General features: G+C 40.6%; 1 protein-coding gene across 2 annotated transcripts; it reads right to left on the bottom strand.

Moving 5' to 3' along the window:
• Window positions 1-378: 378 nt before the first annotated feature.
• ints1 (integrator complex subunit 1) lies at window positions 379-23344 on the bottom strand. 2 transcript variants are annotated; one of them, XM_059348384.1, is made up of 48 exons: window positions 23206-23344; window positions 22735-22862; window positions 22336-22626; window positions 21998-22194; window positions 21767-21904; window positions 21510-21669; window positions 21281-21407; window positions 20570-20756; window positions 20141-20286; window positions 19608-19749; window positions 19335-19511; window positions 18243-18351; window positions 18037-18157; window positions 17872-17949; window positions 17604-17761; window positions 17205-17301; window positions 17031-17122; window positions 16863-16923; window positions 16580-16777; window positions 15942-16071; window positions 15385-15564; window positions 15061-15210; window positions 14031-14210; window positions 13822-13926; window positions 13546-13713; window positions 13263-13374; window positions 13005-13163; window positions 12771-12917; window positions 12580-12678; window positions 12242-12366; window positions 11750-12004; window positions 10931-11090; window positions 10714-10845; window positions 10020-10188; window positions 8978-9101; window positions 8753-8868; window positions 8544-8631; window positions 8187-8437; window positions 6331-6460; window positions 5271-5404; window positions 4987-5179; window positions 4745-4869; window positions 4519-4628; window positions 2726-2839; window positions 2557-2627; window positions 2370-2461; window positions 2053-2162; window positions 379-1469 (listed from the first exon to the last, which is right to left on the bottom strand). In XM_059348384.1, the coding sequence occupies exons 2-48, from the start codon at window positions 22787-22789 to the stop codon at window positions 1354-1356; spliced, it is 6579 nt and encodes a 2192-aa protein (XP_059204367.1). In that variant the 5' UTR covers window positions 22790-22862; window positions 23206-23344; the 3' UTR covers window positions 379-1353. The 2 variants fall into 2 exon arrangements, with proteins under 2 accessions (XP_059204367.1, XP_059204368.1); XM_059348385.1 differs by having other exon boundaries at window positions 21302-21407.
• Window positions 23345-23795: the final 451 nt, after the last annotated feature.

The raw sequence follows: 23795 nt of genomic DNA, 5'->3' as shown, positions 1-23795 counted from the left end.
TTCATGGCAAAATGGTTTCCATCACAGCATGCGCTATAATTTGTCTGTTACACGCCAATGAAGAGCAAGCGTACCTATGACAGCTGTTTCCAGTTTTATCAGGATCCAAGAATTATTGGAATGAAATGAAAGGCCGCAAACCTTGCACCATTTATTTTCAGCTTCCCAACTCGTTTGAGGTGCTAAAATATTATTCTGAAAGGTAATAATTGGTTCTTGTGAAATTTGTTTTTACAATTTCAACATTAAACTGCTTCCAATTAAATAGTGATAAAATGTCTGCGATGAATTCCTGAACTGCAGTCATTAACTGCTGAAATATGTTGCACTATTCACTTTCTATCAGGTAAAGCTGGATGAAAAATGAGGATGGAAAAGCATATTCTAAAAGGTATTTTTATTCAGTTCACATCAAGGTGGCTCACAGATGATGTTCAGGTCAAAGAAACCATGGTGACTTAAAAAGAGATGAACAGTTATTTTGTTGTATCCAGGCAAAACACATTTTGTCATTCAGGCCTCCTTATTCAAAAGACAAAACATGGTTTGCCCTCAAAATTTAGATAAACTGATGCAACACTTGATGGTAGAGCAGAAATATTTAGTTTTTTTCAGTTGTTCATTAAAAACTAAAACTTATATGAAACATTCAGTCTTTTAATAAAAGTAATGTTATTTCATAATAAAAAATATCAAGCCAAAAGTAGCTGCACTACTTTTGGCTTGATATTTATAATATGAAATACAATTTTCCAATACAGATTTAGCAACAAATTTCATAATAGATCATGATAGTAATTTAACTGCAGGAGTGCAAAAATCCCTCTAAAATGTCTGAAAATGCAATGAAACATTTTAATGACTATAACATTTATTATATTAGAATATTCATTCAATAATATTGTTGACTACGATTCCAATTTTGTATATGCTGATTTTAATTGATTATATAATAATATCACCAATTAATATTTAAAATATAATCTTTTTTAATTTTTGCTTAATCTATCATTACATCATCAGTTAAAATAGCTTGAAAGTAATACATGTACTAATTGTGTCTTTATTAGGATTACAGCAATGTTAAAGTTGTAATTAATACATTTTCAACTCATTTAGAGGGAATTTTAATGCATACTTTGAAGTCACTAAATTCTCCATAAGTTATTACATTACTGGTGGCGACTAGCTTACTGGTGGATCCTTTTAATCTGTACCACTGAAAAGCCACATAGTTCATTAATCTGTCATGATCAAATTAGAGAAATGTTTGAACTAAAAGCAACAAAGAAAATCTAGCTCTGGAATGCAGAAAATCAATGACACTGTTTTTGCATGTGAAGTTGTACACTTTTATGTTGTTGCTTCCATGTGAAGGACCTTCATAGACTCTGCGATCATTGAACTGGTGTCAATTTGTCCGTAGATACCCACTAAAAATGCCTTGTGGAGCAAGATGTCGGCGTGTTCTGTGAAGGGAAAAAAAAACAAGGGTGTGTGACTCTGACGTGAACTTTGGGGGCATGCTTTTTTAAAATCACGTTTTGTCTTTCTAAATATTATTGCCTGATCGTTTGAGTAGAAGACAAAACACAGGAGACGTTGCTTTTGCAAGACCACTTGTTAGTGTGGCTCCGTCTAGTTTTACTTAAAACGCACACTTCAATTATGGAGCGTGAGGATGTAGCTGAAAAAATAAGTAGCCGAAAAAATCCCACAGTTTCTTTCTTATGGTTTATTGAAAACCTTTCGTTTGAGCATTACAAACAATAAACTGCAGCAATCCAAAAAATAATAACAATTATGAGCACGGTCAAAAACTAGTGTGCTCTCCTCGTCTCCATAATCTTAATTAAAAGAAAGTAAGCAATTATGACGTTACACACATCTCAGCCAATAAGAAGAGTGCAATTCCTACAAACCAATAGGCATTCTTACAACCTCAATAAAGAACTATAAACTTATGAAATACAAATCTGAATTATTTATCAGCTTCTCTACAATGTACAAAATGGCTCTAACACCACTGTCAACAAGAATTTGCATTCTTACCTTGACAAAGAAGCACGTATTCTGGAAGATTTCTGAGGGCTGTCTGCACTACATCAAAGTTACCACTGCCCATACAGTACATGAATGTTGGTAGGAAGTCTGTTGCCAGGCTGCAGCAGAGAAAACATTCAGAATTACACACAGTGAAAAGTAAACAGAGACAATTCAAAGGAAGCAGACAGATGGATTGAAGATTGATTGATAGACAGATAAGTATCGCTACACCACATTTTTAAACCCCTGGCTTCTCTTCTCACTTCCTCTCAGTTTCAAGATACCTGATGTGGATGGTTTGTGCTGGAATGCTGTAAACTTACCAGGGATTATTTTGGATGCAGCGTAGAGCCAGACTGAAGGCCATGTTCCGACACAACTCCTCAGAGGACGTCATGAGTCTCTGCAGATCATTCTGCAAACGGTGACAAAAGGTGGTGATTTATGCACTACAAACAGACAGGTACTACCCTTGACCTTTTTTTATTTGTTATGATGTTTATGACTCACAATGAAGTACTGGATGATCTCCGGGCTCCTCCTCGACTTCTCATCCACCTCTGTCAACACTTCCAACACATCTTTAGCAGAGGGGGGGGAAGGTGAGTGTGCATTACTCATTATGATACAGGATTTATACATGTGAAATTGCTGCAGCAGTATGTTTTGTTTTTTTTACCCTCGACGGCCTCTCCTCTCGACATCTTCTTCAGGTACATCGTCATGTCAGCCGCACTTAGTGAAACTGAGGCAGATATGTTGACTAGGGGCAGGGAACCAGTCGCCATGTCGTCTACAAGAGAGCAAAAGCAATTGTTTAGCAACATGATAGAATAGAAGAGAAGAGTGCAACAAGGGCTCTTTAGTTCAGAAAGATAGTTCTGATTTTTTGATGTAGGGTGTGTTCAGTTATCCTACCAGCTGTTGTCATCACTACCCTCCAGACTGCTCTCCTCACTAGCTTCCTCTCTTTCAAACATGGTAGATGATGATGTAGGCCTACTTCTTTCTCCCTGGTTGAGCCTGCGATTAGCTGTTTGCATCCATAAGTCAACAGCTGGCTTTGGGTCAAAGATCTCTGTTGTCATCTTTGACAAGTGGATGAGGCGAGAGTCTGACAGGCAGGATCTGTCCTTGCTTTTTATGATATTAAAATGAGAGAAACCTCTCTCACAATGCAGCACTGCTCAATGGCAGTGTAAGGGACAAAAGAAGGACTTTCTGAATGTTGGCGTAATGCTTCTTTACTATGTTGACCAAGTCATACACAGAAAAGGCTGCCAAACATTTCCCTGCTAGCTTCAAATGCATCCATTCTCCTACAGAGGAGTCTCTGTCAACAAACAAGCTCAGGGCTGCAGGATTACGGGGAAAATGATAATTACGACTATTTTTGATCAATATTGAGATCATGATTAATTATCACGATCATTTGTCGATTCAATGAAAAAATTATTTTATTGTAATTTTATTATCACCGTTTTCACATGCATATTGTGCTATATTCCTGCTAATGTACTGTAATATGTGCATTAAAATGAAATTGGTCTTAGTTACTAAAAATGTACATCACCTTAAATAATAAATACAAATAAATAAAACACTAATATGGCACTCTTTGCATATGACCTGGGTTTTTTTTTGTCACTTTCCTTGAACCCGAAATGCTTCCACACAATGGATGGCGATCTGATTTTCAGGACAAGTCCGTCGGCCCCGGCTGTGTTTTTACACGCATCTCAAACCGGATTCCGTCCTAATCATTTTGTCAATCACTGGAAGCATGAGACATTGGTCTCACGGAGACCGCCCGCGCTTTTTTACGTGTCAGGTCTCTTTTTGTTGCGTTTAGTGAAAGGTTCTTTGCATATACAGGTGTTTAAATCACACAAATATCCCACCGTAAATGTGTTTTGAACTTATTAATTAAATCTATGTTCACTGATAAACGCAGCCACTATGCCTGTGTTCCTGTTTCACTACACACAGATGCCCCTTGCTCGCAACAGTGGGTGGAGAATTGAAATCATCAATACATACATGGTTGATTTCCGAAACTGCCATAAAAAGAGCTTTTGTACGTATGATCAGCCATGCATAATTTATTTTGAAACCGCATGTACACCTAGGCACAAAGTTATGTGCACAACTGCATATAGTAAATGTGGTCAGTACACCCCCAATTTGGAGAAGCAGGAGTGTAAAAGGTGGCTAAAATGTATTTATGTATGTATGTATGTATGTAGTCTCTGGATTCCTGCCTTCTTCTCCAATCTGAAGGTGTAGTACATGGACTACGGATAAGTACCTCAAACAAGTCCACTTCAAAGAAATCTGATCTGACTGTCCCTTTAATACATAAAATGTCAACTGGTATCAAGACAGAAAGAAACAGATTTATGTTCTTATGTTTCAGATTTATCAGGGCCCTGTAACAACTCCATGCATTCAAAAAGATCCTCTTTTGCTCACCATCTCGCTCTTCTGGTGCATCGTCTGCACAGGCTCTTTTCACTGGCAAAGTGAGTCCAGCCAGCAGAGATTTCAGTTGAACCAGGTCTGGGTTTTCAGCACACAGACCCCTGGCAGGAGAAACAGCAAAACAAAATCTCTACCAAAGCCATTGTTATCGTAAACTCACGTATGGTTTGACATTTAACAGTCACAATTGTATCATTAAAACAGTAGTTAAGCTTACTGCAAGATGTCAGAGTGCTTCTGTAAATAGGGAATGGCGGCTGCTGCATCGTGGGTGATATACTTCTGTGTGAACTGCAAAAACTTGTTGATGAAGACAAGAGGAGACCGAGATCTCTGGAAGTTCTGAAAGAGGAAACACCCAGAAAGGCATACAAACATTAAAAAACTCATTGAATCAAGAGACTACTTCTGATCTCAGTCCAGAGTCTTATGGTGACGATTTGTGTGTGAGCCGCCTACCCGAAGGACCTTCATAAAGGAGAGGAGGCAGTCCTGAAGCGCCCTCTGGTGGTCGCTGTGGAAAACAAGCGGCTGCAGGAGCTCAAGGATGGCAAGCACATTACTAAAGAACGTCATGTGGTTTTGCTGCCGAAACTCCTGCATGTTTAAGTGAACGCGGCCATGTAAGAGACCTGCAACCATAGGCAGGTGTCTGGAAAAAAGGAGAAGAAGTGAATTAGTCAGTGTGTGTAGACTCAATCCCCAAATACTCTTATATAGAGGACCACCTAATATTTTCTTACCTGAGCAGAAGGACAGGGTGAGACACAGCCATCTTCCGGCATGCGAGGTTGGCATCAGACACACGGCCCTCAACAGACTTTGAATCGCCTGTATCAGCAAGCAGTGAGACCAGACGATGCACCAGGACATCAAGCTGGGAAAAAAACATCAAATAAGTATATACCAACATGGGATGCTTCATAGCCCCAACGAGACAGGCGGGTCTGAGAGCTGCGCCGGGTGGCTGCGGATCCGGATGGCCGCCTGGCTATGCTGGCCCCCCCCCTGCACGTCATAAGTCTATTCATGTTGTGAAAGTGTACCATGCCATGTTGCTGAGGTTTTTTTCATGCTTTTTTCCTCCTTTCCTCTCCCCATGTGTGCTGTATTTCTCTCTCTTCATACCCTGTCTTCCTGTCCTGTCTACCTTGTGATTTTGTTTGTGGGTGTATTATTCGTTCTGGACGGGTTGATGGCTCAATTTCGTTGTACTTGTACTCTGTGCAATGACAATAAAGGGTTCATTCATTCATTCATTCATTCGAAGTATCACAGGGTTCAGTTCATTGTTGTAAGTGATGAATATATTAGTTTTCAATCCAAAAAACAAAACTATTTTTCTTGAAGTTGTCAACTACACAAAGACATTTTTTTTTTATGAATACAAGAAAATGGTCATTACATCAGATCCCAATTTTTAATATTATGATGAGTCTAGTGGAGTGCAGTCGAGTGTGCAGCTCATGAAGCTCAGTAAAGGCTGTAGGTCATGACTTGTGACCTATTTTGAAATAAGCGATGGAATATTTCAGTGTATTTGTTACTGTTGCCTGTCCTGTTTTTTTATCTGTAATATCCAAATGTATTTTGGAAGTTCCTACTAAATCTAACCAGATATTTTACTCAATATGAAGAGCCTCAGGTCTAAGTACAGAATTACATCTTTAGAATATTCACAAAAAGAATACAGAAACATATCTCTATATTATGGTAGCAAGGCATAAAAGAAATTAAATGTCACAACAAAATCACTTGTATTGAGGGGGTAAGAACAATGTGAAACATGCAAGAGATCTTTACCTTGCAGCTGCTGCCGTCTGCAGCCCCCCCACTGCTGAAAGTGCCTTCAGGCAAGGTAACGTGTTGTATGACCTCAGGGAAGTGCAGATAGATCTGCAACAGCAGGTTCTGGCACCGCTTACTCATCGCACTGAAACACAAAATAAACAAAATGTGATTTCTATGAGAGACTGCAGGAATGCCTCATTCACTTTAGGGGAAATACATTTTATTATTGGCTTATGACAATTCAGCTGTCCGCGCTAAAGCTAGAAGCTTAGTAACAAAATAATCAAAACAGTAATCCCTGATGTTATTGAGTTGTGTAGCTTGAAACTATTTAATTGACAGTGACTGGTTGGGCAATTTTGTGCAGCAACAGAAAGTTTGTCACAGCTTTTCAACTCAAGTGAGCTTCACTCTTTAGTGGGGCTAACGTTATAAAGCAAACACCGTTCCCAGTTTCACAGAAAAATTACCTTGAATTCACTTTCTCTTTCAATAGATTATGAACTGAGCTGTTTTGAGATCACAGATCAGAGCACTAGAATGCACTCTGAGGACATATGTATTCATATATACATTTTTAAATAAATAAAATACATTTACCATAGATTTAAAAATAAGCAAAAATTAAATAAAAAATATATACATTAATGAATAAAATAATAAACAAAAGGGACATTTTATGAGGAAAGTAGATGAAGAGTGGAAATAATACAAAGGTAAATGAATAGATAGAAAATATCAATTAATGTCACATTTTGTAAATTATTTATTCCTATATTTATTTTTTATATTATTTTATTATTTTATTATTTTATATTATATAAATATATATTATATTAAAAGGCATATTCATTTATTAACAGAGTAATTTAAAAAAAAAAAAAGAAGTTTCCGCCAGCTTTAGTTCACCATACAAAGTAGCACAAGCAGCATCATATAATTCTGAAGCATTTGCCTTAAAGTCACTGTAGTTTCAGAAAATTCTCTAAGGTTCTTGTCAGCCTCAAACTCTCTACTAACTGAGGAGTGTATTACACATATAAAGTAAGCAAATCAAAGCGACCTTGACCAAGAGTAAAGAGTCTGCCTGTTGTTCAATAGTTGGTGTGTAATTGGAATAAACACCAGCTTATCTGACAGCGAGGTTTCCCAAGAAGAATGCTCAACATACAATCAAGTGTGTATACAACACAAGGCCAAAACCCTTTACTTTCAACATGTTTTTATCCTGCCACATTTTCACGAGCAACAATTTTACCAGACAGCTTAGCTGTACTTAAAATACTGTAATTCGGAAGCTAATTTTGCTTGACCTTGGCCAAAGTTTCCTCATTAAAGTGGTTTAATAACCAGAGACATATTCATGAAAGGAGGGTTTGCCTCCACAAAGAGTTGCACCCTGATCTCTGACAGCTAAGTCAGAGCAGGAATTCACAACACAGGCAAGTTTAGAGCTTCAGCCTTAATCCTCTTGGCTTCATTATAATACACTGAGCTTTTAAAGAGATCACAGTACAGACGACTTCTGCTGGTTTTAATTTCACACCAATAGACCTAATTATCGAGTTTTCCCTGGTCCACAGCATTGTGGCTGACAGAGGAAGTCTGAAAAGTTAATCTGCACTGAGAAGGAAAATCTAGTGCGATTTACCCCAAGTTTATCAGCACACCATAACAGGGGAGGAAAAATGACTTTCTGTATTTGGGCTAATTAGAAAGAACAATACAATGTGTCCAAAAAGCACTTTGGTGAACCTTATATGACAAAAGGTGATGAGCATATGTCTTCGAACATGGAGGGATGAGACAGAGAGCAGAAGATTAATGTTAAGACAATAAATATAGATGACAGCTAATATTAACCATACCTGTCCTCCCATTTCTTTGTGCAGTTGATGAGATATTCTGAGACTTTCTTGATGTTTTCTAGCTCTCCACTGCAGTAGGAGTGAAGGAGGGGCAGCCTGGACTGGATGAGGGAGCAGGAGGCCTGGTCCAAACTGCTTTTGCCTTCTTGGGGTGAGTCACGACTGTTGAGCTCGGACTCTGCCAAGATCAGGTCTACCAAGCTGATGAGCTCCTCAGAACTGAGTCGTAGCACAAGCTTCTCTGTTTTCTTCTTCACAGACAAAAAGACAAAGACAGTAATCATTAGCTTCTGCAGAATGAACTCTCTCTGGTTTGGTCATGCAGGAAAAAAGGGACTACTAGGGTTTTGATCTTACTTGAGAGATCTTCTGGTCGCGTCCCTGCCAGATACGCGGGATGTGGCTGCACGCCCACAGGAAATCCAGGGCTGATGATGGGTCAAGTCTGAAAAATGTTACACAGACACTTAACATAATCTCTCACTATAAGAGACATCATGCTCAGTAAAATATCATCTAAACCAGAACCACAGTGGCTGACAAATGTTTTTAAAAAATAGGTGTACCTGTAGTCTCTGCGCTTGCTGAGAAGAGCACTGATACACTGCAGGAGGGTGGACCAGTTGGACTGATGAGTAAGCAAGGCCAATAGATAAGGTCTGTAGGCAGGGGTTCCTCTTGCCTGAAATAGAAAAAGGTAGCAAAGGATGCATGAGAAATGCCGAGCAATCACTTACTCCAGTGTGGTAAGACAAGAGGAGCACATTACCTGCAGACAATGCTTATCTCACCTTGTTGAGGGCAAACAGCAGTTTCTGTTGAAGGTCTGGACACACTGATGTGACCTCAGGGTCGAGATGCTCCAACCAATCGACCAGCAGCCCAGAGCTCAGTCCCGACTTTGTCACCTCGGAGCTGCCGGCAAAGGTGAAACTGAAAGGTTATCTCTGTGGGGATGTGACGTCACACCTTTTTAATTGCTATAATCAAGATCTCAGAATACAACTCTGTTAAAGATTCTATGCCCAGTGTTCAGGTGCCCAACATGCTGGATCATTACAACCATAAATCAAAGATTTGATCATTAACGCTGAGTCACATGATACCTGTCTTTGTGCTAGAACATGTTCCAAGTAGTAACATTGATTTACAGTTAAAACGATAGTGTTACAGCCAAAATAGAAGTTTGGTAAATGTAATTTATGGTGTTTTAGATTGCAGATAGACTGCCCCATGAATACAGGTGCCTGCCTCCTTTTGTGTGCAGCAAGCAGGAGAGAGAATGCATTAAATTGCATTAAAGTAGAATATTTCATGAGATAAATATGTGACTTTTGGACTTACAACACTCTGGAAATGCTTATTGGAAATGTTGTTATCACAAGAGTCAGAAACAAGCCTGCGCAGCCACCACTGGAATCTAACTCTGCAGATGTTATAATACTACCATAATATAATATTAGTTCAGCTTAACTTTTATGTTATCTAACGTTATGGATGAAGCTTTGAACGTCACAGTTGAGCCCTAGAAGACACTCCCTTTTTTTGGGTCAATACGCCACCTTTCTCTATGTACCTGCCTCACTGGCAGTGATTCTATAAGGTGTTCTGATTTTCACAGCAGGTGAATCTGTAAAGCCAATGCAAAGCTGCAAAACCAATTAAACCTTTCTGAACCAAATCCAATAGTGGTTTGCGAGTACAAGGCCATGGACAGCGAGCGCTGCTTTGCTTTTTTTTTGTATTTGCAGGCAGCCGTGTTTGTCATTTAGTCCCGTCAAATATAAATATGTCTTGCATGACTTGAGAGGGAAATAGAAATACGGTGCTTACTTGTTAGAATCCACTTCCTTTTTCACAGCTCGCTCCTCACTTTCCTGAAGCAGCAAGGAAATCACTGTGGCAACAGGGCCAGCTGTCCCATTCTGTGTACCAACAGTCATCAACAGAGACAGGAGCTCCTCCAAATACGGTGACCTCACCTCCATCAGCCCTTGTAACACTGGAATATATTAAAAAGAATTAAAAAAAAACCAGCATGCTTTGTTTGGACTGCAATTGTGCATCTTTACATTACAGAACCAGAATGTCAAATAAGGCAGCAGCTTTTGCTCTTTAGTGGCAGTGAGCTATTGGAGTGATAATAAACTGTGTTATATGAACCTTTAAGTAAAAGGTTTTTGATTCAGTTCATATGTTCAATCAAACGAGTCACTGCAGGTTTTGTCTTCAATTCAGCCACTGTTTCTTTTATCAATTCTGCTTTTGCTTTCTATTTTTGTCTTGTGTCATATATGCATATAACATGTTCAAATGGTCCTTGAAGACATCCATAGTTTAATTTTTAAGTGTCACATGTATACCTTGAAAAAAGAAATACACAAACACAGTTGGCACTTTTACTTGATAAAAACTTTTTGCCTGATAAGTCAATATATCAAGTTTTAATGCTGTGATAGACTAATCCTCTTTCTTGAAAGACTAAAAAAAAATCAACCTAATTCATACACAATAACTCCAATAATACCTTTCCCAATGAGCTCTGCTTCTGCGTTACATCTGTCTCCAGCTTTCAGCATTGCAATGACGGCTATCAGAGGCACTTCAGTATCTCTGTGATATGCCAAAGCCTCAGCTAGGTGAAGAAAACCTGTACGCACTGCAGGGCAGAGACACTTGTCACTCACTGATTAGACACAATGAATTAATGAACATTTGAAAAGATAAAGAGTGGAGGTGCTCACCATCATTGTGCCTGTGTTTGTGAGAGTTCTGGCCAGCGAAGGATCTGAGCAGAGTCTTTAGCGGCCCTGCCTCCACAGTTGGGTTGTCTAACCAGATTAACATCTCAACAATGACTTTAAGGAATAGTGAGGAGAAAGCCACATCTTGGGACACGAGACGCTGAAAAAAAAACAAGATTTTTTTTTTTTTTTTATAACAATGCTTTATGACAGGGGTGTCAAACTCAAATACACAATGGGCCAAAATTAAAAATAATATATACCAAACATGTTTTTCTTTAACATTGAATATGGAACCAGCAACGCTTATAAACATACAATATATAACTAAATAGTGCAGACATGCAAAATCAAATTTCAAATAAAAAACACATCAATGTAATTTGTTAAATAAAAATTAAATAAAAATGCCTCTTTTCTATTTGCATCCTTCTGATTTAAATATAAAAATTAACTTTTTCAACATGTTAATAAATTCTGCCTTTCTTTTCAGGAATTTTTGGGAAGGGGTAGCTCGGAGACAGCTCTAGCTTGAGGTTGCTATGACGACTGTCACAGAGGAGCGTTTCTGGGTCCTGTCCAGATTGACGCGGCAAAACAACAGCAGGGCATTGTGGGATTTGTAGTATTAGCTGTGAATGTGCCATATAATACCGGCGGGTCAGCTTTTATAGTACAATAATAATATAATAATTTGGTATTGTCTCGCGGGCCAAATAAAATTACACTTCGGGCCAAATTTGGCCCGCGGGCCAGAGTTTGACACCCCTGCTTTATGACTTCACTTGGATTTATGCACTGGTCGTCTGCAAGCCTTACCTGGTAGAGGTGAAGCTGGCGCATGAGAGGACAGGAGAGGGCATGGTTGTGGTGCATTGATATGACAATAGGCCCTGCGTGAGCTGAGGTGAGCAGGGCTGCGATGGCCTGTAGGAGCCGAAACGCTAACCCACCTTGCTGAATCTGGCCCTGCTTGGCCCGCATCAGCTCTTTAGCCAGGGCCTGCTGCAGGGCCAGAGAGAGCTGGCTGGGAGGGGGGCCTGGCCAGCGAGGGTCCACCTTTAAGGGGAATATCTGTGAGAGCAAAGTAAACAGAAACAGGTCAGTTTGACACAGAAGTGGCTCAACAAAAGCTGGGAAGGGAACACCTTTGTACAGACGTGACTTTTTTGTAATCAAAAATTGACATTAAGCCCATTAATAGTATAGTAATTTAACCCCATCTTGTTAAAAAGTAAAAAAAACAACAACTAAAACAACCATACCACAAAGAAATGAGAACAAAACAGTAATAGTAGTAGTAAATCCCACCTGAAGCAATATACCAGTGAGGTCGTCGTCAGGCCCGACTGCAGGAAGCTGACTGGCTGCTCTCATCTTCACAGAGCTGTGGGGCGTCTCCACTGTTACTTTGACTTTACTTGTTTCTGCAGAATCTGTCATGGTTCAGGGCATGGAATAATTTGGATTATTTTTTTTTAATTATTTTTAGTCAGATACTTTACATTTAAAGCTGATCTAACAATATGTGTATGTTATAAAATTGTGTAAAACACAAGTCATCTAAAATTTTTATAGAGTAAATCACCTTAATGTCACATAATATAACCTAAACACCACACAATAATTTGGAAGCTAAAATCACCAACCTCTATTTGGAGGAAGAGAGGAGTTTAGTAACGAATGGAAAGTGTGCCCCCCAGTGGCGCCTCGCTCGTGTTGCACTTCAACCAGATGGGCCATGTAGTCTATTGGAGGGTAAATTAAAAAAAATAGATAAATCATAAATATCTTTAGATCTGAAACCACTTCAAAAGTAGGATATCTGCAGAAAGCTTACGCTTGTCCATGATGTTCTGTTCCAGCGTCTGTGGATCATGAGACACAGCCTGATCCAAGTACTGCAGCAGCTTACTCATGCTGGATACAGGAATACCAAAGGACTGTACGAACAGCAGCAGCTGCTGAGGCTCCAGGTCTTGTAAAGCTGAAGGAAAAACATGCATTGTTTGGTAAAAAGAAAACATTTATTCATGTGGTGAGCAACACATATTTGTGTTGTGGCAAGTTATACCTGCATCAACCAAACGAGCAACCTCTGATCGGATCATCCTCAGTTTCAACCAATCAGGCAGCAGAAGGGCCTCTTCAGAGGTGTCGACCAGGAAGGCAGTGGGGAGAGGTTTCTTGTCGGGAAACCAAATGTCCAAAAGAGCATAGAAATCACTCTCTCCTGTAAAAAAAAGAAAGAAAAAAAAGCACAATAATAAATAAATGTTCTAACGACCAATTTAACATTGCAATTGTTGAACAGTCAAGTGAAAGGGACTACCTTTGGGTGGACCAAGAGTAAGCAGGATAACCATGGCATGGACTACAAGAATGTGCATTGTGGCGGTCTCTCCTGTGGTCCAACGCAGAAAGACCTGGTCCTGAGATTCAGACTGGAGAGAAAAAAAGTTTGTCAAGCACATTTTTTTTTATCATGCAGTCCTCTTCTTTTTCCCAAAAAAAGCATAGAGCCATTACATTTAAGTTGCTGGCTCAAATAATATTCAAACTTAATGGTTTCTGGTTTTTTTGCTTGTTTAAGTACAACTCTGGCCAGTGCTCACCCAGCTGTAAAGATCCTCGCCCTCTTTGGTCTTCCTCATCCTCCTGATGTATGTGGAGAAGATGGTGAGGAAAGCACTGAGCACAGCATCAGACTCAGGTCTGCAGGAATGTCTGGAGAACAGGCTGTTCATGATGGTGGAACGCTCCACGATTAGCCGGGCAACATCCTATGGAGAGTGATGGAGGATCAGATTAATGTCAGCACTGCTGGTTGAAAACAAAACAGATTTTTGTTGAAAATCATGCATGTAAAAAGCATGCAATGTTGTGATTACCAAGGCCAGGTCATTATGAGAAGCCTGCTCCTCCACTGGTGCATGCTGGGACAGGTAGATGAGATATGCACTGATCGTATGTGGATCTGTCTCCATGTGAATAGCCTTCCAGAAAGCAGAGAAGACATCAGTCAAACTCCTTGTCATTAATCCTAGGTTTACATTTATTTCCAGTTTTTAACAGTGTGCTGTTAAGTTAAGACACTGACCTGCTGCAGAGCAGTGGACGTCATGCCTCTAACGCTGTCAAACAAGGGGAGCTTTGGCAGGTCTTGCAGCAGCCACTGGTACCCTGGCAAAAGCTCAGCATCTGCAGAGTCTTCTTCCATTGGCTGATCCCGCTCATCTCCATCTTTCAGGCCTCCTTCACTCAGCACCAAAGACAAACCCTGCACACAAATATATAAGTAAGTAAGTAAGTAAGTAAACTTTATTTATATAGCACCTTTCACAGACAGAAGTCAAGTGCTTCACATAGAAATCATACACATAACATAAAAATGTACATACAAGTTTTAAAAGACCAAAACAACAGCAATTTAAACAACTATAGCAGTCCCGAAACAATTAATCAAAAGCCTGAACAAATAAAAATGTCTTCAGTTGGCTTCTAAAAGTGACAACAGAATCTACTGAGCGCAGTGAGGGAGGGAGACTGTTCCAAAGCTTGGGAGCAACAGCCTGGAAAGCTCGATCACCTCTGGTTCGAAAACGGGTGTGTGGAACCATGAGCAGATTCTGAACTGTAGACCTCAGAGCCCGAGTGGGGGTGTTGGGCTGTATCAGGTCACATATGTAGGGTGGAGCCTGGCCATGTAAGGCTCTGAATGTTAAAGCCAGAATTTTAAAATGTATTCTATAGGAGACAGGGAGCCAATGTAAGGCTTTAAGAACAGGGGAAATGTGAGACCACCTATGCGTGCGGGTCAGAATTCTCGCTGCAGAGTTCTGAACTAATTGCAGACGCGACAGCTCATTTTTGTTAAGACATGAAAACAAACTATTGCAGTAGTCTAGCCGAGAAGACACAAATGCATGAATAATGATTTCTAGGTCATTATGCGACACCATTTTTCTGAGTTTGGAGATTTTTCTCAGTTGAAAAAAGCAATTTCTCGTTAGCTGTTTACAATGTTTTACTAGGGACATGTCTTTGTCAAATATGTAAATGGAATCATGTTTAAACAACAAACAACACAATGTTTCGAGAGATAATTTTTTCTGCTTCCAATGCAGTACCTTCATGGCTAGGACTCTTGATGCCACCTGAGAGGAGCTGAGTCGACGCAGAAAGTAGTCCAGCACTTCACATGTTGTCTGTTCGTCAGCCTTAGGACCTAACAAAAGATCCTGCAGCCGTCCAAGAAGCTGCCTTTGCTTTTGCTGTCTCTAACAGGAAGAGAGATAACAATTCAGGATCAGTCCGTAATAAGCTGCACACAAGTATAAATCAAGTATAAATTTTGCATGCAGCATTAAAAAATTAATTACTGTGTAAAAACAGGAGAAAAGTCAAAAATAGCCGCCTGCCAACCGTTGGGTATGGTGTTATAATCAACATACTTGTCTCTTCTTGGCTTTCTGCTCTTTGCTCTCTCCCTCTTCGTCATCCTCTATTGGCAGACTGTCATCTGCCGCATCATGCAGAAGGAATTCACACAGGCACTGCACTGGAAGCACATCCAAGGACCCCTCACTGGACTGAACCAAATCAGCCAACCACGGCATGGACTGAGAGGAAGCCTGTGAGGGATTGAAAGTGTAATACAGTGACAGGAGACACGCTAAAGACAAAGGTCTCAGAATAATGTGTAATTTCTCCTTCTTTAAGTCAGACAGATTACATTTGTTATGTTTTTGCTGCAAGAAATCACTCAATTCCAAATAGGTTTTCTCCACTTTAAATTCAGCTTTGATGGAAAACCACGTGTACTATACTGTACTGGATTCAAATCCAACGCAAAATTAGCACCAAGATAATATATTTTACTTTTAGTGAGTCAGAGAGCACATTTTGCCATTTTGAGACACGATAATTTTATAGTATAAGCAATAGAAAGGCGTTACAGTATGTATCTGGGCAGTTGTGTAGTTTACAGTAGTGTGTCCATGGCCCTTACCTGTCTCTGGATAATGTTGAGGAGGAAGTCTGGGTTGCGGCTACGGCAAAGGAGATGTCCAAGGCGCAGAGACTGGTTGAGTGTTTTCACCTGCTCCTGAATCGGAGGAGGAGGTCGACGAGGAGGACCCCTGAACACACACAAAAGGCATGAGACCATCTCATGTACACTGATCTTAATCACTGAATATTTTAATTAATTATTGTAAAGGAGAATAAAGTTATTATATGTGAATATAAGGCATCTTATGTTGACAGTCTTCTTGTAAATTCTGGGGTGGACTCTGTTAACACACTGTGCTCTTGTTTTGAAAGCAGCATGTGTTTAGCGACAGGAAGTAATGGAGCCTAACAGACTGTTAGGCACAGTTTATCCCTTTGTGATTAAAACAACTTTAATTTTTAGCTAATGCTAACCAAACGGAGAGATGATGTGGGGGCGGGACTGATATAGACAGTTAGGCATTTAGGCATATCTCTATGATGCTGGAATTGTTGGAAGTGGGGTGGGCAGCTCAGTAAATCTCTAAAGCTAGTAAAGCTCTAATTTGACTTTCTCACTTTACAACTATTAAGGCTTTTTCTTTCAGAATACAACTTGTTACGAGGTTCATAGCATAATTCCTCTTGGGGTCTTACTGTGGATCCAGACTGGTAAGCTGAGACAACAGCAAGCTGTTACTCTCTGTAATGGTCTGCTTGGTGGAGGCTGCTGCCAGGTGGCTCTCAAAGGCCAAGATCTCTTGTTTCTCTCTCTGGGAGATCTGCAGCTCCCTGTTGATCATCTCGGTCTTTGTGTCCTCATCCGCAATGGTGCATGGAGGGTAGGTATAGTTACTGTAAAGGCACAGAGAGATGTTGTGTGTTAGTCAGTCAGCAGTGTTATCCCTTAACTGATCTATTGTAAATAACCTTGACCTACTTTGTCATAACCATCTCCATGAGCATTTTCAGTGTGGGATAGCCATCCCACGCAGCCAAACCTAAAGAGAAAAATGTCATACAATATATTCATAAAGACTATTTAATAGCTTAGATTGTATACAATAGCTACGCTTCTGTATGCAACACAGAAAACAGCTTGCTGTACCTATTTTTTGAGGATTAAACGCAGCCACCACAAGCAGCAGCAGCCATGCCTTCCAGTACAACGTGGATATTGCCAAATTTGGCGGTTGGTACCTTAGACATTAAGAGTAATTTGTTTTTTTTAGACTGTAAACAATATGACTTCAAAGTGTTTTTAAAAAGCCAGTTAAAGTACCCTGCGGGCAGCTGAATGTTCTCTGGGTGGTGGTATGTACACAGATTCAGCACTGCATCAATGAGTTGGATCCTCTCCACTTTCAGGACCTCCAGATCTGTTTAAAAAGAAACAGTCGTTCAGCTCTTTGCATTCAAAATCATATGTCAAGATTCATTTCAAGAAGTATTTAACGATTACAATGAAGACCATATTCCCTTTGTTCAAACTTTCCTATTTTTCTGATTTGTGTGTATAAGATGTAAATAAGGAGTTTGGCCTTTAAAAAGACTTCAGTTCTCTGCTCATTAAACTGAGACACGTGTGTTTACCAAATGTCCAAATACTCTGCCAGAGACTAATAAACACAGCTTTAACTGTGATCATAAACAGTTACAGCCTAACTGGATCCTCACACACCATCAGACTGAACTCCCGCAGCCCTCTTAACCAGGTGATCTGCAAGCTCCATGGCATCAGCTGGGCCCAGGGGCAGATCACGTGACAGCCCGATCACCAGAATGCGCATCAGCGTGTCCTCCAACAGAGGCACCTCAGAGCAGAGGCGAAGAAAGAAACTGGGGAATGAAAAATAATTAAATTAAATAAAACCGCTTGGTAAGATGACCGTGCAAGATACAGTCAGACGAAAACATGATTAATGTTTCAATAACGGAGGAGAACTCACTTTCTGTCACTCTCTGGAGGCCAGTTGTCCCACTTGTAATAAGTCTCAGGTTGCTCTGTGAACAGCACTTTGTGGAGGCTGAAGATATGAAAGAGTTTTTTAATATATAAAACAGCTGAAAATAAGATTAGCTCTGCAAAACATCCAACCCATGCGGTTACTGACCAGTGAACATAGTCTTTTGCACCAACTTTGCTGATGGTAGGAACCACAGTGTGAAGCCACCACACTGCATCTCTCTGGATGGAAGCGATCTGATTCTGAAACGACCTCAGGCCTTCCAGATCTGAAACAAACCGGACACAAGACAATGCTAATCATGTACATTATGGCTCATAAATACATCACTAGAACAAACATGCAGCACTCACTCTTCTTCTCTCCTTTGTCCCACGCTATGCCGGCTTCTTTGACCTGAGCAGTGATGCCCAACATCATGGAGACAGTCAGTAAATCTGTTACCTGGATGACAAAACGCTCCTATGGGGGAGACAAAGATAAACAGTGCAATGTCCAGTTAACAATAATAAAATATGTTGGTTTTTTTTTTTTGCATAATTGGGCAAAACTTCCATTGATATGAAGTACCGTAATTTTCGGACTACAAGCCGCGCCTTTTTCCCCATTTTTCGATTCTGCGGCTTATATAATGGTGCGGCTAATCTATGGATTTTTACAGCTAACGGCCACTAGGTTCCCTCCTAAATCTATGGATTTCACAGGTTACAGTCCACCAACTTTAACTCTATGGGCTCTATGACCGGTCCGCAAGGAGCGGTGGGCTCCAGCAGGAAAAGCTGGAGGCAGGTGTACGTACCAGATCAGCTCGGGGTCCTTCATATACTTTTAAGCTATTTTGCACTCGTCTGTGTGTATTTGTGTCGAAAGCTACTTAGTTTGTCGGAGTCGCCGTGCCGTAGCGTTTTGTTTGTAATCAGCGGCAGACGAAGGACCGCGAGCCAATCTGGCAGGGTGCCGGAAAAGAGTGAACCAGGTAGCGCGCAAAAGTAAAAGTGAAACCGAGAGTGGTACGAGAGACAGAACGAGAGACAGACCGACATTACGAGAGCGAGATAGTTTGTGCAAAGGAAGTTTTCATGCACAAACCGCCATAATGGAAAACAAACGTAGAAATGCATATGATACAGCTTTTAAGTTAAAGACAGTCAATCTGGCTGTAAAAGAAGCTTCCTCAAGCAGCCATCTCTTTCCCGACAATCCCCTCTGTACACGAACCCTTACATATGGTAATTAAACATTAAAACACCTGCGGCTTATAGTCCCGTGCGGCTTATATATGTACACATCATTCAATTTAGCTGCTGCGGCTTATACTCCGGTGCGCCTTATAGTGCGGAAAAAACAGTACTTGTACAGGTAACTGTGTGAAGCATGTGCATATGCTAGTGATTGTTTGTTTGCTTTAAAGCTGAAATAAATGAAGAATTTTTGCATGTACATACTTTGAATTCCATGTCCACATAGCTGCTCTCCTTTCTTTCCTGCATTAAACCAAAGCAGAAGGACTGGAAGTTAATCTCATGCTTGGTCTGTTTGATGATCTCTCTCAGCAAGGCTCGGGAGGCACGGAGGTAATCGTCCTTATTGGTCAGCAGGTCCTGGAACACCATCGCTAAGAACTACAGGCACAATGGAAGACAGTGAGAATACTGATTTAGAGACAATGATTTCATTTCAATTATTTGTTTAAACATTTCAAAAGTCTCTGATTTCACCTTTGGAGCCTGCTCTGGGCTGTGCTGCAGCACTGTGTGGAGGACTTGCATGTTGTTAGGATTCCTGGCATTGGACAGCTCATTGAAGATCACCAGCTTCACCATAGTGCCCAGGTTGTCTCTGTTAGCATTGAGCAGCTCCCTGGACAAAAACACAGCCAAAGCATCAGTTAGTGTGAGTCACTGCGTGTACCATGGAGAACTAGACTTAGACTTTCTTTATTGTCATTACACAAAAAACACAACAGTGAATCTGGCAACAAAATATCGTTGCGTGGCTTCCGCAGTACACATAACACAGAACTGGTGAGCAGAACCTGTTAATAAATACATACTGTGGACTGTCACAATAAATACATCTATATAAATATATATAAAAACTTGTATAAAAATAAAATTAAAATAAAGGTGTCCAATATGTACATGAATTATTGCACCCTCAAAGTTAGCAGCAGTGTCTGAATTATTGCACAGATGATTAGTTTCACTTTACAGGCAGGGTTAAGGTTAGACCAAAAGAAAACGCTGCAGACCTGACACACAGCATGTAGTGGTTGAGGAGGACTTTAGGTTTAAGCCGGATCTTGATCAGGTTGGAGATCACCTCCATGTCATCGGCTCCCTGAGTGTTGCAGTTCATGCATAAAGACATGAGAAGGTCCTGAGCTGGTCGAGTCAGCTGTGCACACACAAAAAAAAAAGAGTTAATACTCATTAATTACCATAATCAACATATATCTTCATATTCATGATTTCACATAAACAAAAAAACAGTGAAAAACACTGCAATTTTGCAATGTTGCTGTACATGCTTTACAAAACTGAAACCACAAACTCATCCTGCAATTGAGTCTTCATTATTCATTGTATTTTACTACAGGCTGAAGACAGATAATACTGCCAATTAGATACTGTGAATATGAGGATTACAAGTGGTTTATTCCCGGATATGTCATTCTCACCTTTGGGTTCTGGAGCCACATCTCCAGCCTCTGCACAGCCATGAGCCGTGCCTCTTTGTAGCCACACGTGGCCGTGAGCAGACGCAGCAGGTTTCGGGACACGTTGTCCATCGGCTGCCTTCGGTTCAACTGATCCCTGAGGACGTCAAGCACATAGTCCTCCACGCTCTCCGCCAGTTCATCATACCTACCACAGACAAAAGACAAAATGATCAAAAAACGTTTTATGCAAATTACTTGATTGAGTGTAAATTAATAAAATATCATAATCTAATCATCTAGACCAGGGGTCTCAAACTCAAATTACCTGGGGGCCGCTGGAGGCAGTATCAAAATGACCGAAAAAGGCACAAAACGACCAAAAGACACAGAATTATTAAAAAAAGATACAGAATTATTAAAAAAAGACACAAAATTATTTTTAAAAAGACAAAATTACCAAAAAAATACACAAAATTACCCCCCAAAAAGTACCGGTTATCAAAAGGGACCTTCCACACACAACACGGTAAAGTGCCATTCATATAAAACTCACATTAAACTTTCATACCAAGGTTGGGGCCACAAAATATCGTCACGAGGGCCACAATTGGCCCGCGGGCCGCAAGTTTGAGACCCCTGATCTAGACTAAAAAACACCATAGATGAACACACAAATCTGATCATTTCAAGTGTTGTCTTTTGGACTGTAAATTGTAGTATACCTCATACCTGTATGGGTAGCTTTCATACCTCGGCATGATCTGTCCTTCATCCTCAGGGCTGAGTTTCTCCTCAGCTATCAGCAATTCAGTCTGGCTGTCGTCCTCATCAGGGGTCGAAGGATGAGGGCTGCTACCTAAACAGAAAACCCAAAAGCAGCGTCATCAATCAGCACTGATTCCTGCATCAGCATTCCTTACACCCAACAAGCCGGTGTGTTTTCTCAGTGTAACCGTACCTGCACTGAGATCTCCACCACAGCGGCCAGTGTCAGCCTGCAGCAGCATACTCTTAGGGGGCATCTTTGTCCCAAAAGCAGTCTGGATGTTGTCAACAAAGTTCTTGCAGTGAGAACTGTCAACCCAGATTCTTTCCCCCAGGGAGTCCTCAATGTACACCTGAAAACACAGTTTAGATTAGCAAACTGCAGGAGTTCCTACATAGGCAAAAATAAACTTTATTTACTTTACTCATTTTGAGTATCTAGGCTCTCACTTTGACAAAGATCTCTGGCCAGTTCTCATCCTCCTCATAGGCGGCCATCAGCAGATTGCAAGCAAGAACAGACACAAGGCTGTTCCCCTTTGCTTTAAAGTTGATGGAAGCATCCCGACGCAGGAGGCTGCACAGGGCCTTGGGACAAGAGTGAGACAGGGGGAAAGTCCAGTCAAATTCCAACATCTATGGTGTTTCCTTTGGGTGTCAAATGTCGATGAGAAATCTTACCTCAATAATTCCTTCAGTAGCAAAAACGTTGGGCTTGATTTTGGCCAGGAACATGAGACTGAGGTACAGTGTTATGTCAGGCTTGGCTCGGTTCATCTTGAGTTGTTTCACTGCTCCACACAGCAGTCCCTCAATGCGATCATCATTTCCTTCAGACTCTGCAGCTTCAATCTCATCCAGCAGCACTACTGGTGACACTACAATAAAAAAAAGGACTATTTTAACTCACTGTCCCCATGCAACCATGACAGGAATATATACCCTATACATTTTATAGCTATTTATAAGTTAGCTATTTTATGTTTTTAAAAACAGCACAAAGCCATTGACTGATTTACCTTCAATAGGTATTACTGATGGCTCCTTTATTGAGGGTGATATTGCCCTCTTGTCCACAGCCGCAACATCAGCAAGTCGTCCCAAAGCACTGACTGGAGGGGTGGTGGATAGTTTGGGCCGCTTTGCGAGTCCAGACAGACCCGATGAGGAAGGCAGAGTCGACGAGGTCTCTCTCTTACGGTCTGCTGGTAGACTTGTAGATGCTGGCTTCAGCAGGACAGCTGGGGCTTTGGGCTCTCCCCCCTGGTTCTTTGACCCGAGAGCAATGAAATCTCCCGGTGGAGGGTGACCTAGGAGAAGCAGACATAACATTAGATTGTGATTTTTATCTAACGTTATTTTCTTTAGATACCGTCTTAAACATAATCTGAGTAAAACGGCTGGGGTTAGCTTCATACCTGATGGTTTTGCAGCGCTGGGGCGCCTAAGAGTTGTCGGCTTTGGACGATTCATCTTGACTAACAGGCACAAGTCAAAGCCAAATTCACAGCACGTAAGCGAGTGACATTACTGAGCTTTGGTTGGTCTATGTGTGAGGAAAAACAGGGAGAAACACGTTACCAAACGTAAAGCACACAAGTTTCGCTGGATAACGACAAGTTATCTAATGTACCGATTAGGGCTAACAACAATCGGATAAATTGCATTAACTTACTTACACAATGTAGCAATAAAGCTGAGTTTAAGTTCAGCATATAGGCTGTTATAGCATCTGTACAACACACTGGACAAAACTGCTAGGCTAACGATAACAAAGCTAAAGCTACAACTACTGCTGTTAGCAATTTTAGCTTAGCTTAACAGTGTCAAGCACAGCATTGAGAGTGAACTAGCGTCAATTGACCTACATAATTAAATCAAAAGCTTACATGTTTATTCGGCCTCATAAAACTGGTCGTGGTTAGCGTGAATGATGCACTTGAACGTTAAACTGAAAATGAACGTTTGCCGACTCAAAAGCTATCAGACTGTTTGAGCCATGACGGCTGCTTCTTCTTCTTCTTCTTCTTCTTCTTCTTCTTCTTCACAAACAGACATATAAGCGCATACCGCCACCTAGCGACAGGAAATGTCAAGTAGTTGTCAAACAGAAAACTGTCTTTCGACTTCAGGGATGGGCAACTGGAGGCCCGGGGGCCGCCTACGGCTCGCACCCTCACTTGATATGGCCCTCAGTACAACTACATTCATTTGAGCATGAAATCTGTGCAGTGCAGTGTAAAAATGCACAAAATTAATGTTGGTCTGCTGTTCTGGCACTGAAAAAAAGAAAGAAATCACAATAAGTGATTATTTTTTATTTGCTTCAAACCTTTTGTATTCCTATTTATACTGTTATGCACTGCAAAATATTTGGTTCTTAAGATAAAACAAACTTAGATTTAGAAGTGTTAGATAATTTATCTTGTTTTAAGAGTTAATTTCTTATTTTAAGCGTTCAACATGCTTATTTCTAGAT

This window comes from Centropristis striata, chromosome 13 (genome assembly GCF_030273125.1).
Source record: "Centropristis striata isolate RG_2023a ecotype Rhode Island chromosome 13, C.striata_1.0, whole genome shotgun sequence".
In the NCBI taxonomy this organism is placed as follows: Eukaryota; Metazoa; Chordata; class Actinopteri; order Perciformes; family Serranidae; genus Centropristis; species Centropristis striata.
This window is presented reverse-complemented; position numbering and strand designations above follow the sequence as displayed.

What these genes read in the sequence shown, in the direction of transcription:
- ints1 (XM_059348384.1), bottom strand. Translation starts at nt 22,789, where the DNA reads ATGAATCGTCCAAAGCCGACAACTCTTAGGCGCCCCAGCGCTGCAAAA. An exon ending in GGACAAAGGAGAGAAGAAGA is followed by an intron (nt 18,158 to 18,242) that starts GTGAGTGCTGCA and finishes GGTTTGTTTCAG; the next exon opens with ATCTGGAAGGCCTGAGGTCG. An exon ending in CAAGAGTCCTAGCCATGAAG is followed by an intron (nt 14,211 to 15,060) that starts GTACTGCATTGG and finishes ATTTGTGTGCAG; the next exon opens with GGTTTGTCTTTGGTGCTGAG.